The sequence below is a fragment of the Melospiza melodia genome, chromosome 15, assembly GCF_035770615.1.
Source record: "Melospiza melodia melodia isolate bMelMel2 chromosome 15, bMelMel2.pri, whole genome shotgun sequence".
In the NCBI taxonomy this organism is placed as follows: Eukaryota; Metazoa; Chordata; class Aves; order Passeriformes; family Passerellidae; genus Melospiza; species Melospiza melodia.
The window spans coordinates 3,194,005-3,215,034 of NC_086208.1; the positions used below are offsets into that span (position 1 = coordinate 3,194,005).

The window sequence follows — 21,030 nt, forward strand, 5'->3', positions numbered from 1 at the left end:
CTCCTGAACCTTTCCTTGGATCCATGCTGAGCCTCCCCAAAGCCCTGCTCCAGCAGCACCACAAGGTTCTGAGTGTGCTCCCAGGCTGCTTTCCCAAGGAAATGATGCTTAGGAGACAGTGCCACGTGTATGAGGACTTGTGATGGAATGTCACAGGCAAGTTCAATCCCATCTGGCAGTCAGGGGATCCTGACTCCAACCCTCCAGCTCCAAATGCCAGGCTGCAAAACCCTTGTACCTAAGTGAGGTGCAGACAGGTTGTTCCACATGAACCAGGAGTGTGGGAAATGCATAATAGGAATTTTTAGAGGAAGGGCCTGGAAAGTTTTGCTCTGTCTCCCCTCAGCAGATCATCAGAGGTGGTGCACTCAGAGCTTGTCCTGCAAGCTGCCTGTCTGCTGCCTGGGATCTTCCCATTGTCATAACCATGTAATGAGAGTAATGCTGGAAAATAAAACAGTTCAAGGCACATTCCTAGCAGTCCTGTCCTGTTTGTGATTTGTGCATAACCTCCAGCTGGTGATACCCAACATCAGTAGGACAAAGGCAGGTTCTAGAGAAGGTCTCGATCTCTATGACTGTGCAGAACTGCCAGGCCAAACACATGCCTGGGATGTGAGCTGCTGGCATCTTCCCATTGTCATAACCATGTAATGAGAGTGATGCTGGAAAATAAAACAGCTCAAGGCACATTCCCAGCAGTCCTGTCCTGTTTGTGATTTGTACAGAGACCCCAGCTGGTGATACCCAACATCAGTAGGACAAAGGCAGGTTCTAGAGAAGAACCCAATCTCCATGACTGTGCAGAACTGACAGGCCAAAAACATGCCTGGGATGTGAGCTGCTGGCATCTTCCCATTGTCATAACCATGTAATGAGAGTGATGCTGGAAAATACAACAGCTCAAGGCACGTTCCCAGCAGTCCTGTCCTGTTTGTGATTTGTACACAGCCCCCAGCCAGTGACACACCCCCTGTCTGGGAAGGTGTCCAGAGATGGAGAAGGAGGTGCTGGGGTCAGTCCCACGTGGATCCAGGAATGGCTGAGCACAGCAGCCCTGTGGCTGTGGAGGCTCAGGGAGCAGCACACACCTCCAAAGTAGGAGCCATCAGCCAGCTTGGTCTCCTTGTTGCCCTTGGTGAGGACGCTGACCACGCCGTGCTGGATGAAGTACATCTTCTTGCCGATGGTGCCCTCCCGGATGATGTAGTCCCCGGGCTGGAACACCTCAAACTTCAGCTTGGTCAGCATGGACGTCACAAAGTTGGGGTCTGCGTTGGCAAACAGGGGCATGGAGGCCACCAGCTTGCGGCAGTTGAAGTTGATGATCTCCTGAGCAGGTGGGGTGTGAAGGAGAGAGAGGAAGAGGAGAGGACACACATGTTAGTCAACCTGTGAGGATCCCCACCTGACCTGTGCATTTGAAGTGGGATAAAGTGGCTGTGCCTTGGTCTGGCTGGATGGGCTCTGGATGCTCAGAGCAGTGCTGGAGCCAGCACCACACTCACTGCCTTCACCCCTCTGCCTCCCCTGAGAAGGGACAACACTCAAACCTCCCAAACACACACAGCATTCCTGTTTCTGCAGGAAACCTTGGGCTGTGAGGGAGCACAGCAGCAGTGAAATGCTGCCTGACAAAGCCCAGGGCTCCTCTTTGGGCAGGTGTCATAACTCACCTTGGCAGCCCCTGGTTCTCTGCTGCCCTTGCTTGTCAATGAGCTGTAAAACAGCACAAATGTGCCCAGGAGGAGAATGATCCCAGGCAGATGGGGACAGTGTCAGGAGAGGAGGGAGAGGTGCTCACCAGGCACTGGGCAGAGGCTGGATCATCAACCCTGGCTGCAGAAAGCCCAGCTCAGCTCTCAGCTGTCACCACAGCCAGGCTGTGCCTCCCCTGGGGCTCTGTGTCACTCGCAGGGGTGACAGCTCAGGAGCTGCTCTGTGCCCCAGCAGCCCCCACTCAGGACGTGGTGCTGAGCCCATCACCCAGCACAGCACTCCATGGGAACAGGGATAACTGGAGCAGGAACAGAGAGAGCTGGGGAAGCATCTGTGTTCCCCCATGGGGGTTTTCAGAGGGGTCCCCTTTGAGACTTCAGCAAAACTAGATTTAAATCCTGGCTGGCACTTGCTCAGCTTTTCTCTCTTCCATGGAGGAACATTGCTGGGGGACAAAGACAGAAGGTAGGCTCCTTCTGGAGCTGGTGGGTGACACACTGGTGACATCCCAGGGACAACCAGGCTTCAGCTGGGAAGGAAAGGGGGCTTCTCTGAAGGCTCCTCCTTCCTATGACCGCTGGGTGAGCAGGGCATGGATGATGCCAGCACTCCATGCAAACTTTTAGCCAACCACATGAACTGGGAGCTTCCTGAGCCCCTGGCCCAGGAGCTCCAGAGCTGTCAGAGGTGCTGGGACCGTGCCCTGCCCCCTGGCTGCCCTCTTACCTCCCGCAGGGGCTCGCTCAGCTCCCCCAGGATGCTCTCCTCATCGAACATCTTGCCCTGGTAGCGGTGCTCGTAGTAGTCGTGGATGCGCTGCCGCATGTCAGCGGGCAGCTTGTGGAAGGACATGTACTGCTCCACCTGTTTGTACTGAGCAGGGACACACAAGGGGCACTGGTTACCAGGACATGTCACAAACTCATGGGCAGCACATACTGGCCCTGCTTCTTTCCCCTGCAGCAGTGGAAGGACATGTCCTGCTCCTCCTGTTTGTACTGAGCAGAGAGACATGAGGGCCACCAGTTACCAGGACATGTCACAAACTCATGGGCAGCACATACTGGCCCTGCTTCCTTCACCTACAGAAGTGGAAGGACATGTCCTGCTCCTCCTGTTTGTACTGAGCAGGGACACACAATGTCAATGAAATGCTACCACGATATGTCACAAACTCATGGGCTGGCTGGGCTGGCCCTGCTCCCTTTATCTGCAGCAGTGGAAGGCCATGTACTGCTCCTCCTGTTTGTACTGAGCAGGGAGACATGAGGCCACCAGGACATGTCACAAACTCATGGAACGCCTGTGCTGGCTTCCCCTGCAGCAGTGGAAGGACATGTCCTGCTCCTCCTGCTTGTACTGAGCAGGGACACACAATGTCAATGAAATGCTACCAGGACATGTCACAAACTCATGGGCTGCCTGGGCTGGCCCTGCTCCCTTCCCCTGCAGCAGTGGAAGGACATGTACTGCTCCTCCTGTTTGTACTGAGCAGGGAGACACAAGGGGCACCAGCTACCAGGACATGTCACAGACTCATGGGCAGCCTGGGCTGGCCCTGCTCCCTTCACTCACAGCAGTGGAAGGCCATGTACTGCTCCTCCTGTTTGTACTGAGCAGGGAGACACAAGGGGCACTGGTTACCAGGACATGTCACAGGCTCATGGGCAGCCTGGGCTGGCCCTGCTGCCTTCCCCTGCAGCAGTGGAAGGCCATGTACTGCTCCTCCTGTTTGTACTGAGCAGGGACACACAGTGTCAATGAGCTGCTACCAGGACATGTCACAGATGCATGGGCAGCCTGTGCTGGCTTCTCCTGCAGCAGAGGAAGGATATGTACTGCTCCTCCTGTTTGTACTGAGCAGGGAGACATGAGGCCACCAGGACATGTCACAAACTCATGGGCAACCTGTACTGGCCGTGCTCCCTCCCCCTGCAGCAGTGGAAGGACAGGTACTGCTCCTCCTGTTTGTACTGAGCAGGGAGACATAAGGGCCACCAGGACATGTCACAGACTCATGGGCAGCCTGTTCCCTTCCCCTGCAGCAGCAGGGAGGGCCTGTTCCATCCATGGGGAGTGTGCAGACTGCCCTGCTGTGTTCCCCAAATGGCTGCCCTGTGGTTTAACCTTAGACTCATCCTCAGCTGGGTGCCCTGTGCTCACTGCCCAGGTGCTGAGCAGCCTGTGCTCCCTTCCACACAGCCCTGTGGCAGCAGCTCCCTAGCCACAGAGACAAACACAACTTCCCCAGGCATCCTCCTGGGAAAGGCTGGGAGAAGATCAGAGAAAAGAATAACAACCAATTCTTATCTTCACTTGCTGCACCTGATATTGTGAACATTGGAATGTGTTATGGAGATTTGTTTATCAAAGGGTGGTTTCTTAATTAGCCAATGGTGATGGTGTTTGGACCAATTAGGTCAACCTGTATCTGTCTACAAAAGAGCAATGAGTCTCTTAATAAAGATTATTATTAATCAGCCTTCTGTAACACATGGAGTCAATGCTAATTATTCCCTGGCTGGGGTCTAATTACCATGACACAGCCCCAGCTGAGAGCAGGGCTGAGGAGGGAGTGCCTGGCTGGGGGTGCCCTCCCAGCAAACAGGAGTGTGCAGGGTGGGAGCAGGAGAGCCCAAGAACCCCCAGGTGTTGGAATGGAAACCCCTCAGGGCACAGGCCCAGAAAGGAATCCAGGCCCAGGGATTGAACTGAAACCCCAGAGAAACTGAGATATGAAGGTATCTTAATATATGAGATATGAAGATATGAAGAAACTGAGATACATGAGGCCACAAAGTGGAATAGAAATATAGATTTTAGCTTTTAGTAGAAACTTACACTAAGTGCCTTGAGTATCTAAAAAGCTACAGCAGAGAGCAGAGGCCTTTTTGTCCTTAGGCAAATTCTACCATAGTTAGTGGTATTTCCATAAAGTTACCCTTCCCCAGACCCAATGTAAACTTGAACTGTTGTTCACATTTTTTAGATATAGTGTTCCCATGAACAACAAAAACTGACAGAAATACATACATGGTTCTGAGTAATAATCTAGTAATGTTGTGTAAAATCTTAGACCACTAGAATTAGGGCATGATTAGATAAAAAAGAAAAATGAAAACCTTCTATTAAACTTATTAGTTTATAATCATATTTAACCTATACTATATATGCTAGAGACCCTTCACTCACTCCCTCCTTGCCTACCCAAGATCCCACTCAGGAGTTGTTTCACTGCTGCTACCACAGCAGAGATAACACTGCATCCCCTTGGAACTCTCACCTTCAGAAGATCTTAGAAGAATACAGAATAAAAACTTGAGTGTGGCACAGCAGCAGCCTGTTCCTTTTACTCTCACCTAGTGTGAATCACAAACCCACAGCCCAGGAAGGTTTTTCCATGGCACAGGGCAGGACAGGGCTCCAGAGCTGTCCCAGCCCCAGGGGCTGTAGCAGGGCAAGCACAGGGCCTGCCCTGGCTGTGGGCTCACAGCAGAGGGGCACACCTGGATCAATATCCTGGTTTTTGGGCTGGAGCTGCAGCTCCCAGCCCCTGCTTCTCCCCTCTGTGCTCCTGCCCACCCTGCCATGATGGAACCTTTGCTTTCCCATCACTTTCTTCCCCTTTTCTTCACTCCTGTGGCCCAAGGATTTGCCCTAATCCCTCCACATTTTCAGCTGCTGGTTCACATTTCCATGGGGTCACTTCCAGTGGCATACAGGGCACACAGTGACTGATGGCAGAGCTTTGGGGATGGATGGTGCTTTCTGTGAGTAAAGGACACTTCCCCAAGGGCCAGGGCTGTAGCAGGGTCCTGCTGCCCTGCAGGTGCTGCAGGACAAGGTGTGTGCAGGGAATGGTCACACTGCTCTCAGTACAGGACAATCCTCAGTGTGTACTGCACTAACTGCTGACAGAAGGACTGTGCTGCTCCTTTCCCAGCCCTATTTCCCTTCCTCTCCCTGATAAATGTGAGTGTCCCTTTAGTGCAGGAGAGCCTGATCAGTGGAGTTGTGCTCCTGCTCCAGGGACAGCCTGTGCTGGCACTGCCACCATGCACCAGAGAGCATCACTCCAGAAGTCAAGGTGGCAGAGGGGACACTCGGGGCTTCCTGGCATTCCCAAAGCACAGCAACTGCTTGGAGATACTCCTGATCCCTCCAGCCTGACCAAAGGGAAGGGAGTCCCCACATGCCACTGTCCCTTTGTCACCTGTGTGGCTCAGGCTCTGCAGGGATGGCTGTGGCAGCTCAGGATGTGCTGGGTGCCCCAAGGAAATGAGGCAGGAAAGGAAGGGGAAAGCAGCAGCAGAGTGGAGGACAGCAGCTCCCTTGTGGGCAGCTCACCCAAAGAGAGTTTTGGAGGTTATGGTGCTCCAAGCAGAAGGTTTCAGGGTTTGTGATGTCTGCTGCCACTGCAGCCTGAGACAGCCATGGGACAAACCAGGCCCAGGATGTGTGGGACTCTCACCAGGGAAAGGGAAATCATGAGGCACAAGCTTCTGCTGACTCAGGTTTATTAAATTCATCTAAAATCCACCAAGAGCTCTGCTTGCTTTAATGCTGCATTTTTGTTGAATAAATGATTTGCCAAAAATATCCCCTGAGGCTCTCAGCTTTAGTGCAGTGATTGAGCAGGAGCAGTGACCAGTGTCACCAGGAGCCTCTCCTCACCTGCTGCAGCCACCTGCCCCTGTCCCTGTCCTCTGCTCCACTGTCACCTGCTGTCCATCTTAACTGCCCTTTGCTCCTTGGGAAAAACATCCCCACACTCCAAAAATGCACTGGGACTCTGCTTATTCACCACTGAACATGGATTTATGGCTTTGCAACAAACAGCAATAAATTACTGCTCTGCAGTGTCCCCAGGGCTTGTCAGAGTCCCCTGTCACCACTGTCCCCAGATAAGGCTCCCAGGGAAAACAGGACAAATTTATTCCCCCACAAATAAAGGTGCTGCTTCCCATTGCAAATGGAAATCAGGGTTATAAAAGCAAGCTGTGAAATAAGGAACCATCATTCTCTGTCATGGTTAAGGAGAGGGAGATCTTGTCTCTCCTGCCTCTGCTGGTGCTCCCTCCTCTCAGCCATGAGGGTTTTGGGGCTCTCAGCACTCCCTTGTGCAGAGATGGGGTCAGAATTGAGAGCATCAACCCCTTCTTTCCATGGCTTGAGAACTGAAGATTCACTGGGGTTTTCCCCCTTCCCTTGGAGCTGCTGAAGGCCCCACTCTTGTGGGGTCAGGCAGATGATGGCACACTCAGCTGGCCCTCTCTAGAGCCACTTGGTGTCCCTTTGCTGCCTTCCACCCCTTCCCCTCCTCCTCCTCTCTGCTCAGCCTCCCACTTGTCCCCTGTCCCCAGCCTGACCTGTGCTCAGAGCTTAGTGGCCTCTCTGAGTTCAACTCAAAACACTCATTTAGGAATTATTGCAGTCTCTCTGAAGACAATCGAGCCCATTTAAATCCCAGCTCATTTTCTTAAGTCTGTTTTTCCTCAGATAGCCCTTGAAGGAGGTATTAATATATCAAAAGGAAACCATTCAGCTGAGGATTTTTGCTCCTCTAGCTGGCCACTTTCCCTCTTCTCTCACCACTTCCCTCCCCTTCTAGCAAAGCTCTGACACTCACAGCCCAAAGAGAACTGAGGATTTTTAACTCCTTCCATGCCCTCAATATCTGTCAGGGATAAATCACTGAATAGATTCAACCTGCCCCAGTTCTGAAGGTGAAAACCACCAAGCACAGGGGGGATTATTGATGGGCTCCACAATCCCTGATTGTCCCTCCCAACCCTGCCCATTCCATGATTCTGGCACTGCTTGGATCCTCCCAGGATTAGCCTGAGATCCCTGTGGCACTGGGTTTAACCCCACTCACAAATATCTCCACATCTGGAGGCCACAGAAGCCACCAGAGATGCACCTGTGGGAGGAGCAGGAGGCTCCAGAGGAGCATTTCAGCTCAGGGAAGGACCCCTGGGAGCCACCCTGAGCAGAGCTGGGCTCTCCAAGGGGATCAGTGCTCCACAGGGGTAAGATCAGCTCATGGGATTCACCACATGGAGCCTGCTGGTAGGACACAGTGCATTCTTGGGTTTATTTTCCCTGATTTCTGATTAAGAGTCAAAGAGTGTAGCTCCCCAGCATTCAGCAATCATCAAACCCAAGGAAATGCTGACTTCTGGGTTTTTTTTCTCTCTTAAGCCATTCATATTCCTACCCTCAGGATCTATTCTATCCTACAGCTTACTCATGGAGTCACAGGAGGGGTTTAAGGAACAACAGAAGTTCTGTGACAAAAAGCTGGCAGCTCCCTCCATTCTGCAGGAGCTTTGTGTGATGTCCTGGTTGTGAGCCTTTCCAAAGGCTGCATTCATTGATTCCTGCACCATGGCCCTGCCTCATTGTGCTCATTTGCTCAGATTTCCACCAGAAAATGACTTTCAAGTGTCACCTCCTGGGAAACCTGCAACACTTTCCCTTACTGCACAGTGCCTTGGGGAATTATCTCACCCAGGGTCAGGCTCCTGATCCCTTGCTGTGGTACAGACAATTCCTGGAGCTTTTCTCCCACTTCTATCTACATTCCTGGCACTGGGGATGGCTGTGAGTTGCCTCCCCTCAGTCCCATCAGCTCCTGTTCAGGCAGGGATTTTGGACAATCCCACTCCTGTTCAGGCAGGGATTTTGGAGAATCCCATTCCTGTTCAAGCAGGGATTTTGGAGAACCCCATTCCTGTTCAAGCAGGGATTTTGGAGAATCCCATTCCTGTTCAGACAGGAATTTTGGTCAGTCCTGTTCAGGCAAGGATTTTGGGCAATCCCATTGCTGTTCAGGCAGGGATTTTGGACAGTCCCATTCCTGTTCAAGCAGGGATTTTGGAGAACCCCATTCCTGTTCAGGCAGAGATTTTGGACAATCCCATTCCTGTTCAGGCAGGGATTTTGGACAGTCCCATTCCTGTTCAGGCAGGGATTTTGGACAATCCCATTCCTGTTCAGGCAGGGATTTTGGTCAGTCCCATTCAGGCAAGGATTTTGGACAATCCAATTCTTGTTCAGGCAGGGATTTTGGACAATCCCATTCTTGTTCGGGCAGGGATTTTGGACAGTCCCATTCCTGGGCTGGGAGGTGGCAGTGGGCTGAGCAGGATCAATAATGAGCCTGATGAACCCCCTGTTTGCCTCTGACATCTCTGCTGCTCAGGGCTCTGAGGAAGGCAAATGCAGGAGCTGTGGAACAAATCCCTCTGCATGAACTGCTGTGTTCTAAGTCTAATCCTGTGCATGCCCAGAGGATGCAATATGGACAAACCTGCACATCAGGGCCATGGAACAGCCTGGTTGCCCTGGGAATGGCCCTGAAGGGAGTGTCTGGCTGGGCTGGAGAGTCCACATCCTGCCAGAAGACACCAGGCCAGCACAGGGCACTTCTGGCCATGGCCAATCCATCTTTAGAAATATCCCAGGACATTGTGGAGATGTCAGATCACTGGAGCCACACATCCAGAATGGGACAGGGCAAGGGGACCAGCAGTACTCTGTGCAGAAGAGCAGAAGTGGGGAAATGAGGTGAGATGTGCCCCCAAAGGCTGGAGATGGGGACAGGGGAGCAGGGGCTGTGTGTGCTGCAGCATCAGCTCTTCAGCTATTTATTTATTTATCTACTTACTTATTTATCTATTTATTTATTTATGTACAGCTCCAGTGCCAACATGAATTCCCAGACTGATACTGAAGTCTGAAACCCCTCCCTGGAGTGCAAGAGCTGCCAAGGCAGGGAGGTTCCCTTGCCAGGACAACACAGACAGGTGCTACATGGTGGGCACAGGACAGAAGGACCTGTCCCTCCACCAGGGTGGAGATGTCACAATCTGAGCTGTTCCTGCCATGTTTTACAGCCTCAGAATGAGCCTGCTCTCAGGAATGGGTAAATTAAGTTCACCAGTGATACATTCTCCTGCAGGAGCAGGAACTGCTGAGCCCTGGTCTGGTTAAGGCAGTTTGCACCTCAAGTCTTTCTGAAAAGAAGCCATGAGGTTTTCATTAAACAAACATTTCTGTTTTCTAACCAATCCAGGATTCTTTCAGGGAAAGGATTAAACAAACCTAAACCAACTGACACAATTTCTGAGTTTCTGGCTGACATGAACACCCCATTACCTGTTTCTTGCATGGTTTTGGCTCTGCAGAGCAGCCAGAACCCCCTGACTGCAGAAAAGCAAAGCTGGGGCCCTGACACCATCACTGCAGCCATCATTTATCAGCCTTGTTATCAGCCCAGGCTGCTTTGATTGACAGTAGTGTGGGACACAGCACTGCTCAGGCCATCTCTGCACAGAGGGAACAAAACCCCAGTGCTGGCATGACAGGATAAAGCCAGGCTCTCCAAACTTTTTCCAATTAGGAAATTTGATTACATTTTGCATTTGATTAAGTGCTGCAAACACCTTTAATTTCTGGAGTGCTGCACTCCCTGCCCTCTCCTTCACACACGTTACCCAAGGAGTGAGTGAGCTCTGCAGCTCCCCTGACCTCCACCATGGGTGCTGGCCCAGGAGGAGACTCCTCCAGAAGCCTCTGAGCTCAGGGAATGTGGAGACAATCCCTGAGAAGTTCCTGGTGACCAGTACTCTCAGGAATGTCACTTCCAACCCTGCCCAGAGTGGCAGAGCATGTGAGGTTCCCCCTGCCAGCTCAGTGGTAGGAAACTGTGGAAGTGTGTGCCCACCACAGTGTGTCTGTGTCCCTGGCTGAGCCAGCCCCGAGCCCCAGCAACCATCACAGCTCAGCAAAGGGTTAATCTGGTGTTCCCAAGCCAGGGGCTGGATCTGCATCTGGGCACTCAGCAACACCTGAAAGATTTTCCTCAAGTCAATTTGTCTAAATATTCTGAGGTTGATGAGACTCTGGAACTCTGCAGCACCTTGGAGCTGTGAGTTCCACTGTTTCCTCATGGAGCATAAAAAAGCCCAAATCACTCTTTGAACTTGTTGATAGTAAAACTGTTATTTTACTATTAAACTGAGACTATTATTATTCTGGTGTCCAAGAAGGAGCAAGGACTGCCTGAGCCCAGGACAGGTCCCCAGCTCTCAGAGCAGTGGGCAGGCCAAGGGCTCTGTCTGGATTTTTCCCCAACAAATCCTGGTCCAACATCCCCAACAGAGACAGAACATTCCAGTTGCTTTATTTCAGCCTTTCCCATGACTAAACCTTCCCCAGTTTCTCTCTGCTGAGTTCAGGGTGCTGACAGGAGGGCTGCAATGTTCCAGCTGCACAATGAAGTGCTTGGAAAGGCAGAGCAGGGATCAGCTGTGGGCTGTGAGAGGTGTGAGGAGCTGAGGGCAGTGCTGGCAGTGCTCTGCAGGATTCTGAAGTGATTCTGTCTCCAGTGTCCCCTCCAATCCTGCTGCAGCACGTGCTGCTTCAGAGACACTGCTGGGCAAAACTTCTGATCTAAACATGGCAAAGACCTTGGCCATGTTTGAAATTCTGCTTTAACAAGAAAAGGAACCCTTGAACATGAGGATTTCCATAGGAGCATTATTGGGGTGTCACAGGCAAAGAGGCTGTGAAGTGCCCAATGAAAGGGAAAGTGAAGCCCCTACCCAGAGTCAAGAGGCATTTTAAGAACAAGAGGCACTGCATGGACTGCTGAGGGAGGAGGAGGAGTGGGGAGAGCAGATCCTGAGGGGAGATGAGGCTCTGGAAGGAGAGATTAGGGCTCAGTGGGCTCTGCAGTGCTGACAGCAGCAAGCCCTGCCTCTCAGCGATGCCTCAGGTTTCGGGTTTTATATTTTTCACATTCTGTGCTGCTTTAGTGTGTGGGTCTGGGTTCATGTTAGGGGATGCTGAGCTCTGTGCACAGAGCAGGGAGACAAAACAATTCCTGCTCTAGCTGGGGACCAAGGACAAATGATCCAAATCTCAGCCCCAAGGGCACAAACAATGGACTGAAGGATGGGACTTCATGGGCTGGAGCTGTAATTGGACAATTAACTCCAATTTGCAAATGGACCAAAACTTATAAAAGTGTGAGACCCCATGACCTGTGGTCCATTTTCTGGCCATTTTGGGTTGTGCTGCCCAAGATGGATTCATTTAGGATATCCTTTTAATAAATTCCTACTTTATTCTTTAGCTCAATCTAGCCTCTGTTCTAGGTCGGCCTTCACAAGGCATCACTGCAGTCCCTGCTCTGGGTGTTCTGGGGAGCTGAGCCTCCCTGCACCCACTGGGGTGGGAGAGTGACCCTGACTGGGATAGATGAGTGGTGTGATGGCTGACTCTCACAATTAAAAGGCAAATATCATGTAGATGTGTTAAGAGAAGTTTTATAGATTTATAGTTAAGTTTTACCCCCCTTGTGTTGTTATCAGGGGTGCCCTGGGTTTGGGACATTTGGGAGGGTCAGCTCCTTACTGTGCAGCACCTGAGCTCCAACCAGGATGTCAGGAAGGGATCTCCACCACTGGGCAGATGGACAGAACTTTGGGGAACTAAAGGGTTAAAAGGCAAAACCTCCATTGTCTGGATGAGCACATGGTGGGAAAATTCCTCTGCCCCTGGTGCTGTAATATTTTCTCTATTCAGTCTTCTGTTGTATTTTTGATAAGGTTTTAATAAACCTTTTAATTTTTGGAAGTGAGCATCATTTCTCACAATGGGGGCTGAGCATCCCTGCCCTGCTCCAAGGAGCTGCAGAGAGCAGCACCATCACCCTCCCCACCCTCAAGGTTACAGAGCACTGGGGAGGAGGAGAGGGTGACTTGACAGAAATACTAATCCAGCTGAGCTGCAGGATTAGGGAAAGAAATTATGAGGAGAACCTGCAAAAAGCATGAAAATAACAGGCATATCTGGCTGGTTTATTCCTCTCCTGGGCAAGGAACAGTCTTCCTCTGATGTGAGCCAGGGGGGAATTCTGCAGCCAGTGATGAATAAAGGCTGGAGCTGATCCATCAACAGCTGCAGAGGGTCTTGTACCCCTGCTCCTGTCCTTGACCCCCTTCACCAGTATCTGCCCCAGCTCTGGCACTCATGGGCTCAAAAATAAACTATTTCAACCCACTGATGTGACAGAAAATGAATGTGGGAGCAGAGATGAGCTCAGGGAGGCTCTGGGAAGCCAGGAAGGTGTGCCCAGCTGAGCACAGGGCCAGAGAGCCCTGGGTGAGAGCTCAGCTCTTGGTCAGAGCTGTCCCATCCATTCAGGTACAACTCCACCCTGCACAACAGCACCTGGGACATTGTTCTGCCAGAACCCCTCAGGAAGGAGCTGTGCTGGTGTCTCATGTGCAGGAAACATGCCAGGTACTGTGGAGTTCAACTCCAGGTGAGGTTAAGAGAGAAGCTCAGCTCCTGGTCCTGCTGCTGCCTCTGTGACCATGGGAAGCTGTGATGGAACAGACAGGTCCCTCCTCACTTTGCCTCTGGGGCTGGAGGTCAAACAGCCCCTTCAGAGAGCCCCATCCAAAGAGCTGCTCCCATCTGGAGGGCAGGGCTGGCCCTGCACCATGGCTGTGCCCCCTGCATGAGCTGGGAGGGCTCTGTGCCACCGGGACTGTGCCCTGGCACCCAGGAACCCCAGCAGCTCCCTGCCTTGGAGGGGGCATTCCCTCTGAATTCCCCATGGTTCCTGCCTCCCCATGGATCCACCCAGCCCTGCCTTGCACAACCAGCACAGCATGAAGTGAGAGGCTCCAGGAGGAGATTCTGACAGGACAGGGATTCAGTGTCCCAGTGTTCAGAGAATGCAAGGCAGAGTGAGACAAGCCTTGGCTCCTGAAGCCAACAGACAGCACAGCTTGGCTTTTACTCCTCTTTTCCAAAGCCCTTCTTGTCCAAGGGAAGAACCAGTGGGTTGGCAGAGGTCTGGACAATCTGAAACCTCCCCAAAACCCACTCCTGAACTCCTGAGGGTCCTGCACAGCCAGAGCCTCCCAGGGCAGTTCCAGCTGTAACCTCCTCTCCTGTTTGTGTTTGTGCTGTTCCTCTCCCTCTCCACCGTGTCCCTTTCCTTGGCCACTCCCAGCACAGCTCCCCAGGCCCCTGCAGGCTGAGCTGTGCTGAGGGACAGGCAGAGCCCACAGGGTGCTCAGCAGAGCTCTCTCAATTGCTGCTGGCTCCTACCAATCAACCTCCAAACTTGTTGAGATTCTCTCTCTAATGTGCTTCAGCAGACACTTTGTCCCAGGAGGACTGAACTAAATTGAGTTGCAGGGCTGCAAATCACGCAGCAGCCTCATTTTAATCATGGCTATTCAAGTGCTAAGGAATGCACAAAGTAAATACATATTTGTTTTTAGGCCATCACTTGTCCCATTTGTGAGAGGAAAATGAATGTACTCAATCCCTGAGGCTTTGATCCTCAGAGGATAACTTGGGAGATGAACCTGCCACAGGAAATACACCCTTGGTTTAGCCCTGTCCCCTCTGCCAGAGCTCCTCTCCTGGGTCTGTTAACCCTCTCACTCACATCCCCACCTTCTAATGAGGCTTTCACCCTCCCCACTGTCGCTGGCACCCCCTCTGCAGTCCCTGCTGCCTTCCTGGGCACTGATTTCCCTGAGCTCTGCCAGGGATCCCAGTGCCAGGGTCGAGCTGTGCCCCTGTGTGAGCACAGGCTGGAGGCAGAGCCTGGAGTGCCCAGGGCTGCAGGTGCAGGGCTGCCTGTGCCAGGCTGCCCAGGTGGTTGGCTTTGCAGATCAGTCCTTGACTTTTGTGCTACTTCAAACACATTTGAATAAATACTCTGCATCCTGAGATTTGATCAGCCTGCACTCCCAGTGCTGCAGTGTCCTTCTCTTTGGCGTGCCCTGCTCTCTGTGGGGATCAGCCTGGCTCAGCTGTGACACAGAGCTAAAACTCTGGATGCTCTGGATGCATGCCAGGCCTCCACACTCTTCTCCTGGGCATTCCCCCTCCCTCAGCTCTAGCTGTGGTTTGGGATCTTCCCTATGCTCCAAGCATGAGTCAACCTCTGGTCTCCTTTGCTCTCCCTCTCTGCCCTGCTCTCCTCCCATTGGAATTCCTGTGTCTCAAACCTGTTCCAAGGTTATCCCACCCCTCCCTGAACTTAAAATTCACCTGAGCAGGGCCTCCTGGTCACAGTTTCCCCACTTGAATCACAGCTCCTCTCTCACTTAAACTGCACCTGGCAGGGTCAGAATAGGAACAATTCCTCTTCTTAATCTCCAGATCAAATGTACCCACAAGACCTGGCCATAAAACCTCCCCAGCCCCATAACTGAGGGCAGCTGCATTTTTTGGATGCCCTGTCCAGCTCACAGATTCAGTGACTGTGGCAGTCTGATCAGATGTGACATTTCTGGCTGTGCCCTCCATTCTGCAGTCCAACAATGGTGCCATTAATTCCACAGCTACCTGGGGAACCTGCTCTGAGCTCCTGAGCCTTGATCTGGGCTTTGGGGGCTGTTCTGCAGCTTCACTCAGAGCACTGGAGTGAATAATCTGGATACTTTCAAAGAGAGCACTTGCTAAACAAAAGCTGCACATTCTGGAACATTCACTTGGGGTTTGAAACAAGATGTGGGAAAGGAAGAAGTGACTTAAAATTTTAGGTACTGGTGACATTGATAACGCTGGTGTACAATGACAGGCAGAGACAACAACAACCATCTCCCTGCCCTGCAGTTAACTGATCCTGCTGCTGTTTCCTCCTGAGGCTGTGGGAGTGCATGGATGGGGATGAGGGGCAAGGAACAGAGCCCTGGCCTCACACTGACAGTGCTGGGTCCCTCTGGACAGCAAGGAAACCATGCTGGGCTCCCTCTGGACAGCACAGAGACCACCCTGGGCAGCACAGACACCACCCCAGCCTCCCCACAGATATCACAGAGACCACCCTGGGCTCCCCCCGGACAGCACAGACACCACCCTGTCGTCCCTCTGGATATCACAGAGACCACCCTAGGCAGCACAGAGACCATCCCAGCCTCCCTCTGGACAGCACAGAGACCACCCTGGCCACCCTCCAGGTATCACAGAGACCATCCCATTCTCCCTCCAGATATCACAGAGACCACCCTGGGCTCCCTCTGGACAGCATAGAGACCACGCCAGCTTCCCCCCAGAGAGCACAGAGACCACCCCGGGCTCCCTCCAGATATCACAGAGACCACCTTGGGCTCCCTCTGGATACCACAGAGACCACCTCAGGTTCCCTCTGAACAGCACAGAGACCACCCTGGCCTCCCTCTGGACAGCCCAGAGACCACCCTGGCCTCCCTCTGGACAGCCCAGAGACCACCCCAGCCTTCCTCTGGACAGCACAGAGACCACCCCAGGCTCCCTCCAGAGGAGCACAGAGACCAGCCCAGGCTCCCCCCAGACAGCACAGAGACCACCCTGGGCTCCCTTTGGACAGCACAGAGACCAACCCAGGCTCCCCCCAGCCAGCACAGAGACCAACCCAGCCTCCCCCCAGCCAGCACAGAGACCACCCCAGGCTCCCTTTGGACAGCACAGAGACCAGCCCAGGCTCCCTCTAGAGGAGCACAGAGACCACCCTGGGCTCCCTTTGGACAGCACAGAGACCAACCCAGGCTCCCCCCAGCCAGCACTGTGCCCAGCCCAGCCCAGCAGGGCTGTCCTTACCTTCTCCTGGTACTGGCGGCGGGACGAGTCCAGGGACTGGATGAGGGCGGTGGCATGGCCGATGAACATGGCGTAGCAGGTGGCCCCCACGATCATGCTGAGCATGGTGAGCCACACGTCCGACATCCCCACCGGCGCCTGCTGCCCGTAGCCGATACACAGCATGTGGCTCATGGCCTTGAACAGGGCATAGGAGTACTGCTTCCCCCAGGAGTCGTTCTGCAGGGACAGGGCACAGCTTCAGCACGGGGACAGGGCCATGGGCCAGGAAAGCACCCCTGGCACTGCACCCCGAAATCCCTGTCAGAGGCACCTTGATGTGTTACATGGGAAATTTAATTCTTTGGTAGCTTGGAGGGCTGGGGGGTCTTTGAAAGCAAGGAGGGATATGGAGTCTCAACCCCCAAATCCCTCAAAGCCCCCTTAACGCCCATATCCCTCACTGAGACCCTACACCTCAATGTCCCCATAACCTCAGAATTGCTATATCTCTCACTGAACCCCTATATCCCAAACCTCTCAGAGTCCCCATAACTCCTGTATCACTCACTGAACCCCTACACCTCAATGCCCCCATAACTCCTATATCCCTCACTGAGACCCTACACTTCAATGCCCCCATAGTCTCAGAACTACTATATCCCTCACTAAACCCCTACACCCCAAACCCCTCAGAGCCCCCATAACTCCCATATCCCTCACTGAGACCCTACATCTCAGTGCCCCCATAGCCCCATAACTCCCAGATCTCTGAGACTCTACATGTCAAACCCCTCAGAGCTCCCATATCTCTCACTGAGCCCCTACACCTCAATGCCCCCATAACTCCTCTATCCCTCACTAATACCCTATACCTCAACGCCCTCAACTGCACCCAAAAATCCCTCTTGGAGGCACCTCAACACAAGAAATTTACTCTTTGTTACACAAGAAATTTAATTTCAGAGCCCTCGCGGCCCCACAAGCCCAGCTCAGTCCATTTGGAAAAACAAGCCCAGATCCCAGATCTGAGATCACCACTTTGGCCCTGGTTTTTAGAGACTCCATGTGTTTTTTCCATCAGGGAAGGCAGCCAGGGTGCCCTGCTGGTAATCTGGGCTAAATCCAGATGATGCACCGGGAGATTTTCACAATGACCCACAAGTGGGAGAGGGAACTGAAGCAAATCATTTCCTCCCCTGGGAAATGGACTTGAACTGAAACTGAAACAGAGAGCCTGAGCAAGGCTGCCAGCAGCAGGATCTGAGAGTGAGGAAACTCACTGCCCAGCAATTTAGGAAATGGCCATTACCTGGGGAGATGAGAAGGGCAGAAAATGAAGTTGGTAATGTCTGGACAGCAAGTTCTTTTCAGTGCAAAACTGGGTTTTTTCAGGGAGCTGAGGAACTACAAATGGTTTCATTTGAGAGCAGCAACATCCTGCCAGGAGAGAGTGCTGAGACACCTTGTGCTCTCCACACAGGCAGCACCTCAGCATGGCACAGAGAGAAAAACCAGCACAAGTTCCCTGGTGAGACAGCCCTCAGGTTTAGCCTGAGCTCATGGAACAGCTCGAGGTGCATTCGCCATCCTGTGGGCATTATCTGCCAGCAAGTTCTTGCTGTGAAACCTCGACAAGTAACTGCTCTGGCATCACACATGGCTCCTGCAAGGAGGTGAAAACGCCTCTGCTGGGTGACAGCACTGGGCATTGCTCAGCTGATCCCTGTTCCTGGAAGGGGCCAAGGTTATGGATGGAGCTCTGCAGACAGAGGTGCTGTGGCAGCTTGGAAGGTCTCTGCACATCCCAGCTGCTGGCTTGGCAATAAACAAGTAATTCTCCATCCAGAGCACCAGTGGTCAGCAGTGCTGGGAGCTCTGGAGCTCACTGGGCACCTCCTGGAGGTGACACATCACAGCCAGGGGGTGGCTGATGTCCTCCCTGCAGGCAGCTCTCAGTGCCTTGGAAGCCCATGGAAAGTTCTCACTGACCTTACAGGCAGCAAAGAGTGACAGAGAGTGCTCCACTGGGAGCTGGGCACAGGGCTGGAACCTCTGCCCAGGGCTGGTGCCGGGTTAGGAGATAAGCACATGGACAAAGGCAGCTGATAGCATTACCTGGCCAGATTCAGTTTCATTATGCAAGCCAGGCCTGATTCCCACTGCAGCAAGAAGGGCAAAGCCACACAAGTGACAACAGAGCTGACAAGGGAGCAGTGGCACAGCCACAGCCCAGCAGGGACTGCTCCTGCTGCTGGTGCCAGCCTGTCTAGGCTCCCCTCCCAACAGACCAGGAACCTGGAAAAACCACCCTGGAGCCAAGAGAGAAGGGCCAGAGACAAAGTGGCCATTGGTGACTGGGCTGGCTGTGCCCTAGGCTCGTGTGTGAGGAGCCCAAAGGAGCTGCACACAGGGCAGGACAGGGCACAGGGAGTTTGTCCCCTGGCCTGGGCACAGGAAGGGTCTGGCCATGGGAGCTGCCAAAGGTGTGAGGCCAAAGGAGTGACCCCTCCTGCTCCTCTGCCTCCAGGCTGTGCTGGGATCTGAGCCTGGCCAAAGAAGTGCTGGGTGCCTTCAGGTTCTGTGGCATTTTTGGTTTCCACAACCAGGTTTTGTGGCACTTTTGGTTTCCACCCCCAGGCTTTGTGGCATTTTTGGTTTCCACCCCCAGGCTTTGTGGCACTTTTGGTTTCCACCCCCAGGTTTTGTGGCATTTTGCAGACCCACTGCTGCCCTGTGTGGGCACCAGGCCTCTCACAGAGCTGCCACAGGCATCCTGCCCTTCCAGGAGCCCCCTTCCCTCAGCCCTGCACTCCTGGCACTCAGGGCATGGCAGCTGCTGGGACTTTAGCCCATCCATTGTCCCTCACGCTGAGGCAGCAGCAGGCAGCTGTCACATTTGGCCACTCTGCTCCAAATGCTGCATCCCTGCAAAGGTGGGAGCTCACTGCCAGTGCTGTGGAGTGTCACAGCCCATAGTGCTGGGGCACAGTGCAGCTGCCCTGTCCCTTCCCCTGCTGAATTAATTCCTTCTCCATCCCTCTCTGGCTGTTGCAGGGATGCTGCTGCTCTCTGAGTTCAGTGTGGCAGTAGTTTAACAGGGCAGCACAGCTCCAGCACAGACCTGAGAGCAGGGACAAAGGAAGCTGAGGGAATTCCAAAGGGAATCTGGGCAGACAGAGCATTAATAGCTGAGCTGGAAAACTGGCAGCCAGGCTCTTTAGTGGCTGTGAACATCTGGGTACCAGGCAGGCTGGAGGTTTAAAAGCCATTCTTCCAGCAACTTGCTGCTCAGGAGTGCTGTTTACAAGGAAGCTTGCCAGTGTTTTGTAGGAATTAGTCATCCAAAACTCTGACATCCAGCATGCACAGAATTCCCTGGGAATTGCACGGCTCTGAGCCCCAGCAGCAGCAGCGGGGCTCCTGTGAGGACAGGCTGAGGGTGCCAGACTGAGGGATGGCTGAGGGATGACAGACTGGGGGGTGGGAGCTGCAGGAAAACACAGAGCTTTGCAAACAAACCCTGAGCACATCAAGCACTGCTCAGAGAGAGGCACTCCTGTGAAGGGGAAGCCTTTCAGAGCAATTACCTTTAGGAAACCAAGTGTGAAGAGCACTGGATGCTCTGTGATGATTCTTCACTTTCAGCTCCTGGTACCTCTTTAGCTTTCAGGTTTTTTTGTTTTCCCCAGGATGAGCAGACAGGTCAAGCCCTCAGTACTTGAGGCCAGACTAGAAGAGGTTCCAGATGCAGTGTGGCCACGGGTTTGTCAGCACCGGGTGCCTCACAGTGCCACAGCTCATTCTGTAAGAGCCATACCCTATCTAACAGCCAGCTACACCAGCCCCCACTGCAGCACCACTCCACAGATACTGGAGTGGCTAAAATGGCCCATCAGGGCAGGGAAATGAGGCCTTAAACTGCAAGGGGAAAATGACTCCTCCTCGTTAAGCAAATCCCAAAGCACGCAAAAGCAGAGCTGCAGCTCTGTGCCTGCTCACAGTTAAGAGGGGGTTATCTCACAGGCACCAAGAGACTCTGCAAAAGGCACTGAAATGACTTTGAAGCAGTTTCTGACTGGTTTGTTTTTAACATCCACACTGGCAGTGCTGGAAGGGCTTCTCTGGCATGAGAGTCTCAGATCCACCTTTGAATACTTGGAGGCACTTCCCTGGAACACTTCAAAGGCACTGCTGGGTTCTGTAGTACCTTACAGAAGCACCTGGAGGCAAACTGTGGTGTATGACAGAGTATTTTGGTTCTGATGTACATGTGAGTGTGCCTGCTTGAAGCCTCCCTGGAGAGGAGGAGTGAGATGAGTAAAGCCATGGAGAAGTACTGGAAGTTCTTGGGATAGGGATGTAATCCTATCATGGAGGTGATGAGTCTTCTTTCCCTGCAGTATGGAAATGAGGGCTGGTTTTATGGAGTGCCAAGTGGGAAACCCCAGAGCAGAGGAAGAGCAGCACCAGCTTTGTCTCAGACAAAGCCTCCAAAGAACAATGTTATGCCTGACTTAGACCATTAACACTTGGAGAACTCAGGAGATGTCTCTGACCATCCCTGCCCACATCTGGAGCTGCTGGGCTGGGAAAACACCCCTCCAGATCCAGATTAAAGGGTGGGAACACATGGAGATGACAGGTTAAATTCACTTTGGACAGAACCTGCCTGTTCTGGGCTTGTTTCCAAGGGAAGCTCACATGGCT

General features: G+C 52.9%; 1 protein-coding gene across 1 annotated transcript in view; it reads right to left on the minus strand.

The window, feature by feature from the left end:
* Positions 1 to 21,030, minus strand: part of HCN4 (hyperpolarization activated cyclic nucleotide gated potassium channel 4) — a 108,949-nt gene that overhangs the window by 16,784 nt on the left and 71,135 nt on the right. The window contains exons 4-6 of the mRNA XM_063169395.1: positions 16,342 to 16,560; positions 2,446 to 2,592; positions 1,092 to 1,332 (exon numbers count right to left, since the gene is read on the minus strand). Coding sequence (XP_063025465.1) covers positions 1,092 to 1,332; positions 2,446 to 2,592; positions 16,342 to 16,560 — 607 coding nt within the window. The remainder of the gene's footprint in view (positions 1 to 1,091; positions 1,333 to 2,445; positions 2,593 to 16,341; positions 16,561 to 21,030) is intronic.